This window comes from Falco cherrug, chromosome 10 (genome assembly GCF_023634085.1).
Source record: "Falco cherrug isolate bFalChe1 chromosome 10, bFalChe1.pri, whole genome shotgun sequence".
Lineage (NCBI taxonomy): Eukaryota > Metazoa > Chordata > Aves > Falconiformes > Falconidae > Falco > Falco cherrug.
In genome coordinates, this window is record NC_073706.1 from 21,908,595 (window position 1) to 21,923,850 (window position 15,256).

Below are 15,256 nucleotides of genomic sequence, written 5' to 3' on the forward strand. Positions count from 1 at the left end.
TTGTGATGGCTTTTTGGTGGTGTTCTGTTTCAGCATTCGGCTTATAAAAAGAATACATTGGCACTACTAGGAATTCACTTCTTCTCAACCTTTTAGAAAGTTTAACTATATTAAGCTCCACCAAGTTAGCAACCAAAGCATTTCTTAATTGACAGCTGAGAGCAAGTAAATAAATTATGCTGAGGCACTAATTAAATTATTAATTTTATAAAAATAAATTATGCTGACACACTGGGAGGACTTTTCTATTTATATAAACTCTACTTCTAGAGTTAAAGAACAGGACATAAATGTGTTTTAGAAGAGAATATTTAAAGAACGGGATTTCTATATGCCAGGGAAACTGAAAGTCATCCCCCAGCTTTGTGTCATGTAGCACATTTAAGTAAAGATGTTGTGATGTTGACAAGCAAAAACTTTTGCTATTTTACCTAAAACATCACTTAGCATGGAGCACCCAGTCAACACACTTTAGTTTATTGACAGTCTGCTGTTGTAGAATGGGATCTATTTAAAATGGGGGAAAAGAAGATCTAGAGAAAATATAGAATTAGAGAAACTGGCTGTGTCAGATAGATGTTAATTGTGTCAATATATAAGATAGGAAGGGTGGTATTGATGGGTTATATTTTCTAATGAGATTGAAAGTTAACTGGAATTTAAATGGGGTCATATGGGGAAACAATACAGAAACATCTGGTGCAAAGGCAGACTGTGCAATGAAGTTAACAGTACAGAGCTCATTCTTGGTCCAGCTGCGGCAATGGCAGGTGCCTGCTCTGGGGGAGTGGGATCTCCATCGTAGTCGGTTTAGCGTGTTAAATAAGAGAAAGTCAGGGGAAAAAAGGGTGTTTGAGTCAAATTCGGAGTCAGATTCAGGCAGAGGTAACAGCTCAGTTATGTGCTGTGTCCTGCCATACCCTTTCTCATGGTTTATTTTCCCCGTAGGAGAGGATCCAGAAACTCGGCGGTTGCGAACTGTGAAAAACATTGCCGATCTTCGGCAGAACTTGGAGGAGACGATGTCCAGTTTACGGGGAACCCAGGTCACTCACAGGTAATGGCATGACTTAGCTTATAATAAAAAGGAAGTCATTGTGGTCTTACTTTTACATCTCTTGGATCTGGCTGGGTTGTATCGAGATTAACACTGGCAGTGAAAGATACTGATCTTGTGCTTCTTGTCTTTAAAGCACAGATTGTGAATCATGTTCATTGTTTATTGAGATATATGATGGGTAATTGATGGTGGTGGGTTGTGTATAGAATCAAAGGTGGAGAATGATTAGTGCTTGTTGAATGTGTTGGGTGATGTTTGAATATAGGTTACAGTTCAAAAAGTTTCTTCATCTTACTCTTGAACAACTTCAGTGCGTGACACCACTCTCCCCCAATGTGTAATATTTTGTTTAAAAAAGCAGGTGAACTGTGCTTGACCCACGTTATCAAGTGCATAACTTGAATTCCTGGCCAATCTTTGGACAAACAAATTTTTCTAATATTCTTAGCCATCCATGTATATAACTGCTTTTTCTTTGTAAAGCAACGTTTGGAAATTTCAGCAATATTTAAGATATGCTCTAAATAAATAAAGACATTTAAACATTCTGTGACTTGTATCTTCTCAATGTTGAACAGGAGGCCTGGGAGAATAAGCTGTTTGTCCCCTGCTGAGGTCGGGGTCCTAGTTAGAGCTCAGTGCTTTATGGACTCCAGCCCTAAATGAGTTCATTGGGAGAACATTTTGTGTTTTGGCTTTGTATCTAAAACTGAGGCAGAGCTTGCAGAGATGAACTCCCCATGCTATTTTTCTTTTCAAATTTCAATTAATGTGACTGCTCGTTGTGATTTAATTACTATAACCGGAGGACACATAGGTTTTTGCAGCATACATGTGACATTATATTGTGAATAGTACAATGCTGCTTATTTTAACAATTATCCACAATAATAAAAAAAAAAGTAACACTGTTGAGCAGGAAAGGAAAAGAGGAGTGCATGTGGGTAAGACAAGTTGCAGCTATGGATTAACTGCAAATAAATCAGCTGCCACTAAGCTGCGAGTGTTCATTGTGTAGCCTTGCAATCTATACCTGAAATCTCATGCTGTAGCAGTCCCATTTTTAAGGTTCCTTATAGCAGTCTACATTTAGTCAAACGCACTTATTTTTTGAAGCACATTGGAAACTATTTTTGACACCAATGTCACTACTGAGATAAGTGGTTGCAGCGTTCTCAGACTGTATGCAGGCCGTACCAGCAATACTGTTGGAAAGGATAAACATATTCACACACGTGAGATGCGGAAAATGAAAGATTTCATGTAGCTGATGCTTGTCAAAAACTGTATTTACAGGCTGTGACCTCAAATGCTTTGGTAACCAGAGCTCTGTATAAATATTAGCAATATTTTGAAAAATATATTCAAATCATAAGTATATAAAATGTGTTTTGAAAAATAAATTTCGTTTTACTTTTTTATTATTTTTTTCATTTAATCCTTTCCACAGTGTAAAAATAGCTACCACCTTGGTGCTGAACACATCTCCAGAGTATTAGGGCTTTCATGAATGCAGGCAAAAAAAGAAAATATATCAGAAAAATAGTCCTTGAGTTGGTTTTCCCTTTAGTCAGCTTAATATCCTACTCCCTTGCTCAGAGTGGCAAAACGGTGGTATCACAGAGTTATAAATGATTTAACATGAAGAAGTTATGCTTTCATACTGTGGATAATCCATTAAAAAGTTCCTGCTTAAGTCTTCTAACATATATATTGAACACTTGGCAGCCTGGGTGCAAGACTATCATTATTTAAGAACAGTGTTGGAGGAATGGACCTAACTGTCTCCAGGCATCGTAGCAGGTAAATTCTGTCCATGCTGTCATTTAGGGTCTGTAACTTGCTGACTGTTCAGGGTGTAGGGTCTTGCAATCACCTGAAATCCCATGGCACTCCATGTAGCTGGCTGCATTTAATCAAATGCATTTCTGTTTTTTAAGCACATTGGAAACTACATTTGACACCAATGTCACTACCGAGATAAGCGGCCGCAGCATCCTCAGCTTGACGGGACGACCGACCCCCTTATCGTGGAGACTGGGGCAGTCCAGCCCTCGCCTGCAGGCAGGCGACGCTCCATCGATGGGAAACGGGTATCCTCCGCGAGGGAACGCCAGCCGCTTCATCAACACAGAGTCGGGACGTTACATGTATTCGGCACCTTTGCGGAGGCAACTGGCGTCTCGCGGCAGCAGCGTCTGCCACGTGGACATCTCGGACAAGGGAAGTGACGAAATGGATCTGGAAGGCATCACCATGGATGCCACCGGCTACATGAGCGATGGCGATGTGCTGGGCAAGAATATCAGAGCTGACGACATCACGAGTGGGTAAGTGCTTTTACTTCGCAAATACTGTACTTCGTGTGGCTCTTCAGTTGCATTTAGTGATGCTGTATTCCTCTGATTGTTTGGAGGAAGAAAAAAACCACACCAACAAACCCAAAGATATTCTGCTAGTTCTAATAAGTGTTTGGAGGGACAGCTCGTTATTATAGTTAATTTCGTCAGTGGGATTTAAGCACGTGCTGTAAGTTTTATGTGCATATGAAGAAAATATTCCTATATATGAACATACTCTAGCACATGATGAAATGTTTTCTTGCAGCAGGGCTCCTTGCGGGCGTCAGACACATGCTGCTGCAATATGCATTTACGCCGCAAGATGGCGAGTGAGGCGTGTCCTGTACCTGACTGAACCGTTTTCTGAACTTTTAGGGGACGGTTCACTGGAAGGAAATCAGTTCACATCTCTGTGTAGGGTAAAATAGTCGTACGCGCAAAATAAAGTCTAAAGAACACGTTAGTGTGCAGAAATGTGAACTGACAGACAGTTATCAACAAGGTATTACATCAGCATTTTACTTCTGCCTTGACTGGAAAACAGCATTTGCTCTTTATTCCAGGATCAGCGTTCCGTTCAATATGTCCATTTTCAATTCCTGCTAGAATGGTCATTTTTTTTCTTAGCTCAAGTATATCGGCATTAGATTGATGTCAGAACTGATCTTTGAGATGTAAATGGCATATTTATTTCTGCGGCAGCCTTTTCCCTGTCTGGCTATCTTACATCCTTTGCTTTTCTCTAGCTTCTTTATAAGTGACATTTCTTGTAGCATTGGCTTATTTGGAAGATTTAGGGCCTCTTACTGAAATAGAAAGCTGGAATCCAGCTGCTGCTTTGTTACTAACTTAACCAATTCAGTTATGCAATCTGGAAATCTGTGAATATTTGGGTGTTTTCACATTGTCCTTTTTGAAAAGTTGGACACTTTCTTTCTAATTCTTTGTTAGAGAAGCATATAATAAAGAAGCTGATGCAATACCCAGTATAAAATGCTGTTTCAAATAAAGCACCGGTAGCTGCTGCTGCATTGACAATGCATTGTATCCTAAAGCACAAGTAGTGCCATGTTTTCTATAGAACACCAAGAAGTGTCCCTGACAGAATAGTGTCAGTTCAGGCTTCTGCTGCTCATAACTAGGGGAGCCCCAATCTTTGCAGATCTTTACTTTGGGTATAAAGTTCAGAGTCCAGGTTGATGAAAAGGAATTAATAAGAAAGCTGTTGAGTTTATGAATGATATTTCAGGGACGTCCGTGCCTTTGTTCATCTGTGTATAGTTTCCTTTTCTGTGTCTTCTCTGGTGATCCTGTAGGGTAAAAAATGGAAGTCTCCATAGTCTGAAAATACAAGAGTGCTCTTTAGATTCTGGGTCTAAGGAACTAACAATGTAATAAAATATTTTTGCCCGTTTGTGGAGAGTAATTGTGTGTAGAGATTCCCTGAGAAGGCTGTATTGCAGTATTGGATTGCAATAACGGCATTGGACATAATCCCAATATTAACATTGGTGAATCTCCACTGACATCTAATAATGCTGGATTGCCATCCACAGTACTGATGAGATATTTGGTAGCCTGTTTTCTAAGTTATCTTTCCCAATGTCAATTTATTCCCAATAATAAGAGAACAGGATAGCATTGCATCTTTGTGGGAGAGGAATAATACATCACTTAGAAATCTGGGAGGATGCTTGTAAAGAAAGCATCCGTGTGGCTTGCTGCAGCCCAGATCTCCTGAGATCAGTGTTAGGGCGAACAGGCCCGATACTTCCAGAAACTGAGTTACAGTATGTGGAAGGCAGCACAAGAGGGCATTTATAGCATGAATAGCTCTTTATTAGCTGGTATGTGTTTCACTTTGTCATTTTGCAGAATTGCTACAATCCTGCAGTCTGAAAACCTTGGATCTGTGTTTTCATTGGCAAACTGATAGGGAAGGAAGCCAAAATATTTGTTACAGCCAAAATAAATCCAATAGCCAAGATAAACTATTTTAGCCCTGTGATCCTGATGCTTTCTCTGAAATGTACTGGGTCATGGGAAGTTTCATTTGGCCTCCTTTAGCGAGGCTGCTCAAGCAGAGCTCTGGCAGACACCGGGATTACTTTCATAGGGTTAGAAAGAGTATCTTTTCTGAACGGGCAGAAGTTATCTCTCAAACTAAGAAAGTCTCCAGGGGGTGGATCAAAGGTAAGAATTTGTCTTATTGTGGGAGCTAAAACATCAACTGAAGGACAAAGCAACAGGTCTAGGGTATGTGTGAGGTGGGCAGGACGCACCCCACGCACCTCCTGCCGTGGCTGGCGGAGCTCGAGGCGTCAGAAAGGGCACCCTGGAGCCCAGAACTGCCTCCCCTGTCCACCCTAAAGATTGTCCCAGGTGGGGACATGCTCTTGTGGCTTCTGGGGTATTTTTCAGAAGGCATGGTCCACTTCAGTCTCCCTCTGGCTACTAACACACACATTCCTACCTCTTTTCGGCCAGTTCCCCGCTGCCCACCTCCCCCTTTCCTCCATTCTCTCTAATGAGATGTAGAGCTGATTTCCTTTTTATCTGTCCTTGAAATGGACCAACAGAGCTGTTGATCAGAAAGGCCTTTTAAAATTCTTTTCTCTTAATTTAATTAGTCCTCTGCCCCTGTTTTCATTGCCCTAGTGTGCAGATTTCTATGCAGAATTAACAGTGTGAATATACCGATTGGTGCTGGTCACAAATTTTCTCAGGAAATCGCTCTGGGTCCGCAGACACCGCTTGTCAAAACACTCTTTTGCAGAAGCATGGCTGTTCCAGCTACCTTCTAACAAAATGTAGATTTGATGATTTGACAGCTCAGCCACCCCAGAGCCTGAACGTTGAGGCAGGGCAGATGTAAGTGGCCCCATGCGTGGACCATGGGTCTGCTGTGGGGCATGCCCAGCTCATTTTTTTGTGTGTATCTCATTAAGGAACGTTACCTAGTGACTCATACCTCGCCTAGCCCGCTGAGCAGTGAACTGCTCCCTCAGCTATTAGGTGAGGACAACAGGGCTCAGCCTGCACGTAATGTTCAGGGGCCCTGGGCTAAGATTCTCCTTGCAGTAGCCTCCCACAGGCGCAGTGGCTGTTAGGGGCAGGGGTAGGACTTTTAACCATTTTATTAACCTCTGCTTTTATTTGGCGCTTTGGGGTCAATACGTTCCCATTACAGATCTCTATTTTCCTCTTAATGTGTTTGTGTGCATGATGCTCATGGGATGATTCCTTCTTGTTTATTCAACCCTTTATGCTCCTTGGGGATCTTTCTACAAGCATTACAAGCAGGTGAATTTGTAATGTGGATGAAAGGATGCTAGAAGGGAGAGAGCAGGCCACTCTGGGCTGGGGAATCGGGTTTTACCCCCTGCTTCTGCTCAGGTCAGTCAAACCCACACAAAAGCTTTGTGCCCAAGGTAGAAACCATCTTTGTGGTGCAGAGGCCTGTCTACCTTTGAGTAACATCGACCAAAACGATCATTGAAGGAAGAGTTCTGTTGTCAGCTGAAATTTAGGAGTTATATCTTTCAGGAGGCAAAGAAGAGTTTGATATGAAGAGCTGGAATTGAGCACTGATTTCATTTAACGTTGATGGGTAACTTTATTTGTAGGATTCTTGCAGCTCAGTTGCTTAATTTTCTTCTATGTGTCAGTCAGACAGACAGAGATCTTTTTCAGATGTCAGGCTCATGTGTGGCGTAACAGACCTTCACTTGGGCTAAGGTTTTAGAGAAAGGAAGGGAGGACTATGCAGCTTACCGCTAATGAGAATTTGTTCTTGCTAACAGTAGTTAAGAGGAGCCGTTTCTTTCTGAGGTGTCTGCAGCAGGAGTGGTTGCTGCTCCAGGTAACGCGTGGCTAGCTAGGAATCAAGAGTGGCTGAGCTAATCGTGGTCTGCATGAGAACCTGCTCACCCTGTATGCTGAATCAATGCTAGCAGTAGTCTTTTCTGACCTATTTTTTGCCATGGAAAAAAAATACGTGGTTGTGGTAGTTCGGTTTTGGGGTTTTTGTACACTTCAAGTTAGTGGGTTAGACATTTTACTAGACACTGCTCTTTAAATGGTATGATGGTGTGGTAAGATTTCATCTAAATACAGTGAATGGGTAAAATTACATTCCTTATACGGCTACAACACTTCAACATGACTAAGAATCATTAGGAGGTTTATTTTATTTTTCTTCTCTGTTTGGGCAGAGTGTTTATTTGAACTGCCTTCTGTCTTGCTAGGATTGGCTTCTTAGATTTTGATCTTTTCAGCATTGCAGAAGAGCAGCTATATGTGGCAAACAGATAATTTGCACAAATAATGAAGAGGTCAGGCAAGCAAACGCAAAATTTTTACTTTTTATAAAAGGGTATTAGGAAACCTTGACTTCTGACTTCTTAGTGAACTCTGTTGAAGGTGGTGCAGAACTAGCTTTTGGATTTAAAGACAACTATGGTACTGTGAGAGTCAAAAGAAAAAATTATGGCAATGTTTAAGTCAAACTAATAGTCTTACTCCAAGAATCATACTTAAACATCTCTACAGGAGACATGTCTAGAGTATAACATTAGTATTGTCAATATTATTAATGTTCTATATTATTTAAATAGTATTAAATATGGCACTCAGTTCAGGAGTAGTTCTGGTGTCAGCTTCATCAATAAAACAGTGTTTGATTATTTATTACAAATGATACCTCGAATAACATGCTGTCATAGAACTTTCTTGCAGTGTAGGCTTTGGCACAAGAAGACACCATAGGCCTGTAAGTCCGAACCTTAAGAGATCAGCTGGAATTGAGCTTTTTGTTCGGTGTAAGTGAAAAGAGCCACTTTAGGTCATATGTACTGTTTGTCAGTAAAGTTGTAGTGTGTTGTATTTTTTGCTTACTCTACGTACTCTGCTATTGTCAGTGACTACCAAAATATCATTTAATGGCCATTTTCCCACTCTGGACTTTTCTGTAATAAACACCTCATTTAACTGCTGCTTCAGCACCAACAGGTTTTGTAACTTGAGCAAAAGACAGCTTCCAAAGGACAGAATAGGGTCCCACTCTGGGGCTAGCCAGCAGAGGGGGATGCAGTCATACACACTTTGTCGATATGGATCATCTGCAGGAAAGGAGTAGGCATGAGGGAGCCGAAAGTTGCTGTGGAGTAACTCTTCCCCCGCTGCTGATCCTGCTGGGAAGCTGCTGGGAAGGTTGGTCACACACCGTTCCTCTCCATTCAGTTCATTCCTTTCATTCAGTAGTTTGTTAATTGCAGGTAGTTACTAATTGTTAGCAAAAGTCTATTGAATTATAAATTACAGACTGCCTTAAATATAAAATTAAATTTTAAATGCAATGAACAATAGGTTTGTAGTTTTATGAACCTGAAAGGTAATATTTGGTCTAATGTTAGGGATTTGGGCATTGTATTAGCAGTCCCAGCCTGAAAGTTCAGGACCTAATCTTGTTCCTCAATGCCTTTGTTGAAATTCACGTGGATCAAAGATTGGAATTTAAACTAGCCACGGGCTTGTAGACGGGGTATATATTGAACCCTTTGGTCAGAGAGATCAAGTATTGTGCCGATGTGGTGGGCGTTGTAACAGAGTGGGCAGGTGAGAATAACAGATGGAAAGACTTTGGGGGGAAACACAGGGAAAGATCATACGGTCTAATTCCAATATCATGATGGAAAATGCAGGCTAAATTCATATTAAACAAAGAATTTTGGCATTGCCATCATGCTGCCGTTAGGCTGGCATTTCTTTTTAAGTCAGATTTAGAATATATTCCTGGTTGAAATAACAGGATCATTTTGATTTTGATCCTTGTATTTCAGAAAAAGCAATGGAGAATGTTCTGCTGGTGGTGTTTAGTAACTGGCAAAGTGAGACTCCTTCTTTGATACTCAAAGTGTTAAGCCTCTTGATCTCATTTAACTGACTGTAATGATGAGGCAGATGAAGCCTAGCGAAAATAAATGTTTAAAAGAAAACATTAAGGATAACAGTGTTACTGCTGCAGCTAAAAGAGAACGCTTTTGCGTGTCAAAGCGGATGTTGATGCACAGAATAGTCCAAATGCTGTAATTCCTACAAGGATTTTGTTTCTTTAAGTTTCAAGGGCTTGGTTGCTGGGCAAGTCTTCAGCCAGGAGGCACGTGGGCAGCTGTTTCCAAACCAACCTTGAATCCAAAGCACCAAGAGGAAGGCAGGAGCACCTGGCCTGCCAGAGTCAGCACCAGCTTTTGGGCACGTTGCTCCTGTCCTGCTTGTGGGTTTGGGATTATGGAGCCGCGTGATGCTGAGCAGATCAGGGTAGGATTGCCCCGTCTGTTGGGCGCTGCTGACTTACCTGCTGCTCCTTCTCTTCGTAGTGCTTCAGTAAAGACTGCCTGTCCCTTGGCTATCTATTTTCAAAATTGGAAAATTCACATTCATACGTTAAGTAGTGAAATGAATATATATGAAGTGGTAGAGTTGTCAGACCATAAAAGTAGGTGTGCTGTTGGCTGGCTGTGTACATGGCTAAGTAGGGAGTGCGGACAGAAGTCAAGTGACTCAGACCGCTGGATTTTACTGATCCCTGGCATAACCCATTCCTGCTTCTTCAGCATGCCTTGCAGGAAAGGGAAATAAATCACTTCAGCATCAGAAATACCCTAAAAATATTGCACTTGGAAGCACTTATTACAGCAGTCAAAATTTCAGAGGCACAGAAAGGGTGTATTTGGCTAAAGAAAAGAGAAGTTTAAAGGTCCAGGTTGTCCAGGGAACTCCAAAGCAAGTTACTTTATGCCTCTAATACAGGGCAGGGAGCCACCTTCTTACAGAAGAAAAGTGTCACCTAGAAAGTGGGCTGTATGTTCCAGTTGTCTGTTAGAAGTGCATAATACTGCTCTTGTTTAACCTGAGCCTTTTCAAATTCAAAGAAAATTGGATAATTTTGTTTCCCTGCTGCTGAAGAGTGAAACTGTAGCGATGAGTATTAAGTATTAATTCCTGAAAAATATTAGAAACTTCTTTTTAACCAATGTCATCACTGTCTCGTCCATTCACTAAGTGTTTCTATATTCAGCTTCATTAAAGCAATCATTCCCCATGGGCTGTTGGTACCATTCCTAAAGCATCTGAGCTATTAATTTTTTTGAACAAGTAGAATTTGTGCTTCTGTATAGAAGTCACAGAGTCTGGATACTATGCATTTTCCCAGATCATATATATAAACTTTCTTCTTTTGGGGCAGGTAGTACTTCAGAGTACTTGTTTGTGCCCTGAATCTGCTTGCAGAATTATTATGACTCATGATTCTAGCAAGGCATCTAGTACAAGTTTGTCATGTTCTTTGATTAGAAAAGTCAAAGATACTGCACCTAATCGATAACCAGCCTAATCGAATTGTTTGGGCTGTGATGGGTCGTTGTAGAGGAGAGGCTTGTATACTGGCATTCCATATCATCTAGCTGTATGACAAGGCAATAAATTCCGGTAACGTTGAGTACTGTTAGAATTATACACGTGCAAGATATTTCCTGGGTTTATTCCTCCTAGAGTAAAACCTTGTAAGATTGTCTTTAGATAAATAGATCTTCATTGTAGTTTCCTTTCTTGTAAAGCAAAAATCTGCAGCAATAATAACACTGTATTCATAAAAGCAAGATGGTTTCTGAGAATTATTGCAGAGAATTATTTTTTTCATATATTTTCAAATGTATTTATTGCAAATGCATTTTTCTTGACAGATTTTAGAAGCTAGTACCTTTCTTTCTTTCACCTCAGGGTTGCATGCAGGACTTCAGGCATCATTGGTTTTGGCATCTTTTTGGAATTAAACTTTCCTGGGTAGAGGACATTGTGTGTAATATAAATAGGATAAAGCTTTCAGTCTGTGATTACACAAACCTGTTTCGAAATACACAAATCTGTCTTGCGTTGTTCTGGCATGTGAGAAACTTGTCCTATTGGTATAGCAAGTACAAGTCATCATCTATGACTCTGCTTTTTTCCAGGGTCTTGCTTAGAAAAAACTCATGATCTACTTGTCAGCGATGGCAAAGGCATCCAGCTTCTGCTGACTTTATGTAAGATTTATGAGTGCTTAAAACTAATGAAAATCTGACTGTTAGTATTCAGTTTGATGCAATTGAAGAATTATTCTAATGTATCAGCTTGCTGAGCTTCTATGTAGAGGACGAGATCTGTTGATGCTAGTGAGAAGGCTTTCCTTTGACTTCAGTGTGGCTAACTCTTATGAGTAATGTATTTCATTTCACATATTCCAAGTAATAAGTATGGAGAGCAATCTGTTTCAGCTGTAGTTGATCTATTTCTATCAAAGAACTAGTCATATGCCAGAAATCTGACAGCAAAGGCAAAAGCTGCATTTTCCAGTATGTGTGCAATGGAGACTCATACAGAAACATGTTCTGTGTGCAGACAAGTATCTGCAATAAACCAATTAGCATATGCACATTAGATGTTTTTGCAAAAAGCTGTTTGTATAACAATATGGTCTTAAGCTCCACTTTCTTTTCCCTTGCTTTTATTTTAGTAGCTTAAGGAAAAAAATATTCTTCCACGATAAAGTATTTATAAACTGTGTCAAAGACAAGTTAGAACAGTAGACCTAAGGCAAATTCCACATGGTTACAGTGCAACTGCTCCTCTTGCTTCTTACAGTCTTTGTTTATGAGTTTGGAGAATTGTGTCCCCACAGATTAGCTGAACGGAGAATACTCCTGTGTCTGACTCGTTGGGCTTAGCAACCTCTTTGTTAGACTCCCCGGAGAGACCCCATGGCTGTTCCTGGGAAGGCCCCATCAGATTTATATATACATCTAACTGAAATGCTAACCAGCAGATTGTGCAGGGCTTCTTGACTCTTACCAGTCCCATTTTTATAAATGCAGTCATCGAATTTGACTCAGGTAAAGTACATCTCTTGCAGCAGCATCTCGCCAGCAGAGGCATTGCTGGCTGCAGCTAGGACCATCTGTCCTTTCTTGCTGTGGGTGAGGGTGTCTTGCTGTTAGGGAACCAGCTCGGTGCCTTATTAAGCAAGAGGAAGGTATCCTGTGTGTCTGGAAACTGTCCTGCGGGCTGCTGGCGATTTGCTAAGAGTGGCTAAAGGATTAAGAGGATGCAATCCCATCAGCTCCTAACTCGGTGAGGTATGTTACGTGTCCAGCGGTATGCCTCAGACAGCAGCTGGGTTGCTCGAGCTGTTAAGAGTTATTTCAGTCTCAGGTGTGTGAAAATCTTTATGGTGTGTTTACACAGCTGTCAGTGCTGACGAACTGGTGGTGGTAGCACAGAGCTCACTCCATACCATTGGGAGGCAAATGGGACTTACCTTTCCAGTTTAAAGCTAGCTCGCGTATACCTGTGGCCACAAGTGCTTTAAGAAATGAAGCTAAACAAAGAGAAAAATCCTCCTGTTTTATTTTGACACTTGGAACTTGTTGACCTACTACTGTCATGAAATGCCATAAAATATTTTAAAGCGCTATTGAGATATTGATGTAGGGCAGCTCATGGAGAAGCTGTTCAAGAATGAAATACTGAAATTAAGCTGTTACTTCAGTCTTCCTAAATATTTTATTCATAATCCAAAGTGCTGGGTAGTTGTACAGTTTTTAAAATTTGGTTTCCTTGGTTACCACCACATCCTGAAGTTGTATTAGATGATGTCTGTTGCTGTCTGCATCAGCACAGCTGTCAGCAAAAATGCTGGATGACAGAATCTGCATTATCGTGAGGGATTGTTCCTGCTGATCAACAACATCTACCTATTCTTCTCCACCATGTGTCATCTCTGTTCTATTTAAGATTCATTTTTTATTTGTCTGAACTACAAAGTAAGAAATGTGCTATCTTAGCGATTTGTGAAGTATCATATATACACCTGGCACTTCTTACTATCCAAGAGTATAACACTTTTTAAATGCGGATGCCTCTAGGTCACAGTTGCAGACCAAGTACAATGTAGGAGCCAAAACATAATTGAAAAAAACTTTTCATTCGTGCTGCAGCTTTAGTTTCTCACAATAAATCTTGGGATGCTCATTGTTCATGGATCACTGACGAAATCTATGTGATTTTTGTAGTTAACTTGTAAAAGGGTTGAGATTTCCATGGTGTTGTTTTAGCCCACACAAAGTAGTTCAGAATGGTATCAACCATGCATTTTTTGGACAGGAAGGAGTCATTCATGATATCATTCACAAATATCAAATTACTTCCATCTAGGCATCCTTAATGAAAGTTAAGTATTCTTCCTTTGTCACAGTTATATTGAAATTCAGTTCTTATTGATGAGAGTGAGTGCAGGATGTAACGGAGAACGATGAGAGGCAAAAAATACCTCTGATCTAATCAAGAATAAAGTTTTACTTGCTGCATAGTTTGGGTAGTAGTTCTTAACTTAAAAGTAGGAAAATACCAATATACAGTTAAAAATGTGCAGAAGCTAGGAGCTCAAATAACACTTAAAACTTTTATTGTTTTACTAAACGTGATGTTTTGTTTTGCTGTTTTAAAGGTATATGACCGATGGTGGCCTGGGCCTCTATACGCGAAGGCTAAACCGGCTGCCCGATGGCATGGCTGCAGTGCGGGAGACAATGCAGCGCAATACGTCACTGGGCCTCGGAGATGCTGACAGGTGAGGTCTCGTCCAGCAAATGCTTGCGTGTAACAGTGCGTTCGATTCACGCTGTGTCTAATACGGATTTGATCTCTAAGATGAAATGGCTTTAGGAATTCAGATTCTGAGTACATGGATATAAGCTTCTCCAGAGTATTTCAGATGTCAGGATAAATGCTGACTTTATGTCTTCGGATTGCTTTGCTGAAATCTTGTCTGGGTTTTTGTAGACAGGATGCAACACAAGAAAATGTAAAACTTCTATTTTTAATAGTGTTTGAACTAAAAAAGACTTCGTTCTCTTCTCATTTCCACTGATTCTTCAAAGTCGGATGATTCTGTTTGAACGGTCAAGGCCAAAGATCAAGAATTAGGGGACTAAAAATCCATGATTTATGGGAATATGATAATAAGGGAAGATGGGAGATGGACAGTAATGAGACTGTATTCTGTTAGAGCTGAGGTAAATGGGTTAAATACTTTTGCTTTTAATGGCATCAGCCTATAGCTGCTTCTTTTCCTTCCAAACCCAAAGCGTGGTGAGTGTTACTGTTGATGTAGTAAGTGAACCGTATCCTTTCCCTTCCGTGAGGGGCCCCTAAGTATGTACAAACCATGGATTTTGAAGTACAGGTTTGAACCAATTTCTGAACTAGAAGGTTTGTGGGTTTTCTCTTTGTTTTGTTATCCATAGCTCTTTCCTGGGACATAACACAGCTGACTGAGTTTGATATGACTGATACTTTCTTAATAGTGATGCGTGGATTACTAGGGAAATACAAGTGATGGAGAATCTAGCCTTGTTTTCAAAGCAAGCCGTACTAAATTTGCTTTGGTGTTCTCTTGGTATTAGTAAAGAGCAGGATAGTGAATCTAAACAAAAGAACTAAAACCTCTCTGAGAATCTCGGCTCGGTTTCAGTTACTAAGCCAACATATGTTCGCCAGTTATAAAATAAAAAGTGCTTGCTCCTGGTTGACTGGGTGAAGGCATTGCCACCTGGTGATGCAATGGAGGAGTAATTAAGTGTCATCCTCATCTGTTGCTGTGTCTTCTGAACATTGTCACATTAACAGAAGCTATCCGTTTACAATACTGAATTGGTTGAATATAGATTATATTATTGTTTAAGTAACAGCCAGCTTTCTGGAGAGCTAGTAATACATTCCTTATCGTTGATTCCTTCCCCTCTCTGAAATATCAGATTTT

The 15,256-nt window shown here is 40.5% G+C and overlaps 1 protein-coding gene across 7 annotated transcripts in view; it reads left to right on the forward strand.

Annotated features, from left to right (window-relative positions):
• The window catches only part of NAV2 (neuron navigator 2), a 410,392-nt gene that overhangs the window by 306,916 nt on the left and 88,220 nt on the right, over nucleotides 1–15,256 (forward strand). For all 7 annotated transcript variants that reach the window (XM_055721725.1, XM_055721726.1, XM_055721720.1 and 4 more), the window contains exons 9-11: nucleotides 949–1,057; nucleotides 3,001–3,390; nucleotides 13,943–14,065. In XM_055721725.1, the coding sequence (XP_055577700.1) occupies nucleotides 949–1,057; nucleotides 3,001–3,390; nucleotides 13,943–14,065 (622 nt within the window). The remainder of the gene's footprint in view (nucleotides 1–948; nucleotides 1,058–3,000; nucleotides 3,391–13,942; nucleotides 14,066–15,256) is intronic.